At 37.2% G+C, this 5277-nt stretch overlaps 1 protein-coding gene across 1 annotated transcript; it reads right to left on the bottom strand.

Moving 5' to 3' along the window:
* Positions 1-603: 603 nt before the first annotated feature.
* Positions 604-2394, bottom strand: LOC115985006. The gene is made up of 2 exons (XM_031107983.1): positions 1429-2394; positions 604-1341 (listed from the first exon to the last, which is right to left on the bottom strand). Exons 1-2 carry the CDS (start codon positions 2392-2394, stop codon positions 604-606), a joined length of 1704 nt encoding a protein of 567 aa, XP_030963843.1.
* Positions 2395-5277: the final 2883 nt, after the last annotated feature.

The raw sequence follows: 5277 nt of genomic DNA, 5'->3' as shown, positions 1-5277 counted from the left end.
AAATTGCATTCTCCAACTCTTCATAATTAAGATATGGGTCTTCCTCTTCCACAAATACCCAAAAATCAGTTTTGTCGATACTTGCATAATCAATGGGATCAAAATTAAACTTTTTGTTGTAAAGCCTGCATAAAATGTCATGCTCAATATTGGAATTTGAACATAATTAGTAACTAACAATTACATTATATAAATGACTTCTTAAAAATTAATATAATGACAAAATATAGCATTTAATTATCTATGTCTCAATCGCAAGTTATGATTAACAAATACAAGATCATTGAGCCTTTGATGCTCCAACCTATTTCTCCTCTTAGAATGTATTTGATCAAATAAACTCCAACAACGCTCACATCCAGAAGAGGCGGAAGTTTGGCTAAGGATTGTAATTGCCAATTTTTGCAAGTTTGGAGCATCAGCACCCCACAACTTCCACCATTCATCTGATTTTCATAACACAACGTAATCTAATATTAATCAACATAAACAAACAAACTTTCAATTGAATAATCACTTCAGTTATTCTAATTATAGTGACAAAACTAACTTTCAACATAAACAAAAAAACTAAGATTTGTTTATAGTATTAAAGTAAACTAATTACTTCTCGCCTGGATGAGTGGTCTTGCTTGTTGACAATGCAAGATCTCTATCAAAGTTCCTAATACGGTCTCGAAAATATTGGGTTTCCTTAATTACCTTTTCTTGATCACCATCATATTTTGTCCCAATGTAGTCCAAAATAGCCATATTTACTGCTGGTTTCCGACAAAAATTCTCCTCATCATATTGAAAAGCGGGATTTAACCAATATGCAGCAGCATGAAGATCTTTACGCAAATGCTTGTCCCAACGGTTTTTTATAATTGAGTTGTATGGCTTGTACAAGTGCTTCTTCATTCGGAAGATCTTCTTGATTCCCAACCGTGCTCTATGCATGCCCTCATACACATATCCTATTGCAGGCCTTTGATCAGAATCAACAATCCGTAACAAACGAATGAGTGGCGATGAAATCTTGACAAGAACATTAATATCATCCCAAAAAGAATTATCCAAAATGATAGAAACTACTTCTTTTGTCTTTGACTCTCTTGCCAATCTATTGTCCACAAAGAACTTGCTAGTCACTAAGGCTTGCAAGTCATGCTTATGCACATGAAGGCTTCCAAATGAAAGGAAAGTAGTAGCAAATCTTGTTGCTCTTGCACGTACAATATCTGTCCAACCAAGTCTCTTCCTCAACCAAGCAATCAAAACTACATGATTATAAATAAAAACTGTAACTTTGGTTGCACGATTTTTTAGTCTCTCCACATGAGGCATGTCTCCCATATCCTACAACACAAGATTCAGGCAATGTGCTGCACAAGGAGACCAACTAATAGTTTTATACTTTTCACACAACAATTTACAAGCAGATACATAATTGGAAGCATTATCAGTAACCAAGTGAACTATGTTCTTTGGACCAATCCATGTAACTACTTCATCAAACAATTTAAACAAGTTTCTGGTATTCTTCACAATATCTGAGGCATCAACTGATTTTACAAATACCATTCCCCTAGGACAATAAACAAGGAAATTAATCAATGACTTATGTCTAGTATCTGTCCAACCATCAGCCATAAGTGTACATCCAACTTCTACCCAATGCCTACATTGTGACTCAACCAACAACTGAACTTCTTTCTTATTATCCCTCAACAAAGGGACCCGTACAGCATGATAAGATGGACCTTTGTAACCAGGACTAGCAGCAGCTATGGCATCAATCATCATTTGGTAGTACACTGAATTCACTACATTAGAAGGAATGCAATTGTCATACAGAAACCCTGCAATAACCATATCAGCTTGCCTCACCCTTTCTTTGCTTTGGAATACACTTTTAAGACCAGGTTGAGCTCCTGGAGTAGTTCTTGGAGCAAAGTAATTATCCACTGGCTTTGTACCCTTTCTTTTACCTAAAACAGGTTTTTTAGGCAACCCACTACTAAATACTTCTTGAACATCATCATCTTCTTGCAAATCACTATTTGTGGAAGGCACACTAAACATTTCTTCTTGACGTTGTTTCTCAGCTTTTTTCTTCAACTCAAACTCCTTCACATATTCCAACATTTGGTATCTCACATCATGAGAAACCTTTTTACATGATCCAATATCACCTTTTATCCCCACAAGGTGTTTTTTCATCCTATTAATACCCCTACCTTTATATGTTTGCCTACAATACACACATGTAAAAGTATTCCGTCCCTTCTCATCCAACCCAAGGCTAAAATGTTCCCAAGCCGGATCAACCTTTTCCCTTACTCTTGAGCAAGAGTCCACTACATTGGAATCAACTTCATGTGATGGAGTAGACCCAGTCTCTGTTTCCATTTTAATCTAAAAGACTAAACAACTAGTCAAACACACATAGACCCATCAATTTTTGAAATACAGATATTCAAAGAACCACAACTTCATACACATTAAAACACTACCAACCGTAAAAAAGAGTAAAGACACTACAAATTAAAACATAACAACAGACTCTATCCACATAGATACACCAACTAATGTCAATCAATTCTATTCCAATTCATAAAATATAAATTGACATAAAAGAAAGAAGAATTAAAAAGGATAAAGCTTCTACAGATAAATCTCAGTAAGAAGAATAAACTCTATCAATTAATTCTCTCAAAATCTCAAAATCTATATTCAGAAAGTTCCTATAATGCTGTCAAAGCTTCCACAGATAAATCTCAGTAAGCTTAAATAAAATAAATCAGCGGTATGTTACATAGACAACAAAGCTACGACTCCCAAATTGAAAACAACTCACAGTAGGATACATGACAGAAGAGAAAATTTTATTGTAATTATTGATTGCTCTAAAATTAATAAATTTCCATTTTCAACAAAGAGTTAAATGTTATAGGCAACGAAGCAACAATGCAAGAACTCTGCCGATAAACTATGAACTTCTAGATGTAATTATGGATTCCTCTAAAATTAACAAATTCCCTTTTTCAACAATGTTTTTAAATGCTAAAGACATCAAAGCAAGAATGCCAGAACTACAAAGACATCCTAATCTTGTGACAAGACTGCATTAATAGTTAGGAAGCAACTCATACCGCTAACAACATATATGGACTAAGATCAGCAACAGGACCAACAAGTTCTTCTCACTCGCATCAAATAAAAATTTTGCACACTAATTCATAATCAAGTTTGTAACAAATTTGCACACTAATACAACAAATTTGAACACTAATTCATAATTTATTGAAGGATACAAAAATTTATTTTTCAAAAAAAAAAAAGAATTATCAAATTTTATGAATGAAAAATAAAATGTAGTAATGGAATTAAAGAAGAAGAAAACGGAAATGACCTCTTCAACAGCCTTTTCTCGAAGAGAGGCAGAGAGTGAGCTACGATGGCTGAGCTGTGATGAGCGTGAGAGAGAGGCTGCGATGAGCGACGGCTGAGCTGCAATGAGCGACGGCTGAGCTGTGATGAGCGTGAGAGAGAGGCAGAGAGTGAGCTGTGACGGCTGAGCTGCGATGAGCGTGAGAGGAACGGCTGAGCTGCGATGAGCGTGCGATCTTGGCTGAGCTGCGATCTAGGCTAAAATGCAACGTCGACGACAGAGAGAGGCAGAGACGAGAGAGTGATTGAGAAAGTGGGCTGAGCTGAGCTGCGACGGTGACGTCAACGACAGAGAGAGGCAGAGACGAGAGAGTGATTGAGAGAATGGGCTGAGCTGAGCTGCGACGGTGATGTTGACGACAGAGAGAGGCAGAGACGAGAGAGTGATTGAGAGAGTGAGGAAGAGGCAAAGAGTGAGGGACTGAGGGTTTCGTTTAAGGGACTGAGGGTTATTCAATCAGAAAGCCCAAACGACGCCGTATTAGGAAAAAAAAAGGGACTAAACGGCACCGTTTTAAGCTAAAACAAGGCAGTCCGTTTGAACCGTCCAAACCGGTCACGGTTCACAGAACCGGACGGTCGGACTGCGGTCTGGACAGTTCCATGCCTTTTTCGCATGGAACGGTTCTTCACCTTAAATGGACCGTAGATGTGAATGGTTCGAGGGTTTTACAGTCCAACCATACGGTCCGGTCCGGGTTTAAATTCCATGATCTTAATTCGTATTCAAGAATGTTAGATTTATATAATATAAACAAAGAACATAATTAAGATACATTGGCTTTAAGCTATTTCTAGTCTAGATATTTAGAAATTAGAACTACTGCAAATCAACTCAATACAAAAAGTAGCCCTTTGATCGATCTGACTGGAAGAATTGTTCGTTTGGACTTATTGTTGAGTATGGTATAGCAACCCTCAACCTAGTATGCTATTAATTCTTCAATTTATAATAGATGGTGGGAGTCAACCCAATCGTTATTTAAAATAAAATAAAATAAAAATAAAGTTAGTGCTTGAATTGGATGAACCCTTGGTAACAGTAATATGTGTGATGGAAATTTTGTGGATTGCAGGTTAGGTAAGCACTTTTTCCTTTGAGTTAGATGAGAACAACCATCTGGTATGAACTACTTTCCTTGTCAAAACCTGCGAACTTTTTGTCATTTATTGGGTGTTATTGCATTATTTACTTCTATGATGACACTGTGTAAAATAGAAAGCAAAGAAAATGAGTCCTTTATTTAGGCATTATTGATGGATTACGTTTATATAGGTCATTTTGAAGCACATGTTTGGTATGAAACCAACATCACACTCTTGCATCCACACTGGTTACTCGGCACATATTCAAACAACATCATTACTGTTTAATGGCATGTTAATGGTCGTACTGATGATGGGGTTATGCGGCATCCTGCTGACTCAGATGCATGGAAAATGTTTGACAGTAAGCATTTAGAGTTCTCGTCTGACCCTCGTAATGTCAGACTTGGATTAGCTGCAAATGGGTTCAACCCTTTCGGAATTATGAGCACTAGTCACAGTACGTGGCCTGTCATGTTGGTCCCCTACAATCTCCCACCTTGGCTGTGCATGAAACGGTCATCTTTGATTCTATCATTAGTTATTTTTGGTCCTACCTTGCCAAGGATTGCTATAGATGTGTACTTGCAACCGTTAGTAGAAGAACTAAGGGAGTTATGGGATGTTGGAGTACAAGCATACGATGCATCTTCAAAAGAAACATTCCAATTGCGTGCAACATTGATGTGGACCGTAAATGATTTTCCTGCATACGTAGATTTGTCAGGTTGGAGTACCAAAGGTGGGTTGGCTTGT

This window comes from Quercus lobata, chromosome 4 (assembly GCF_001633185.2).
Source record: "Quercus lobata isolate SW786 chromosome 4, ValleyOak3.0 Primary Assembly, whole genome shotgun sequence".
NCBI lineage: Eukaryota > Viridiplantae > Streptophyta > Magnoliopsida > Fagales > Fagaceae > Quercus > Quercus lobata.
The sequence above is the reverse complement of the archived record's forward strand: the minus strand, read 5'-3'. Positions and strand labels throughout refer to the sequence as shown.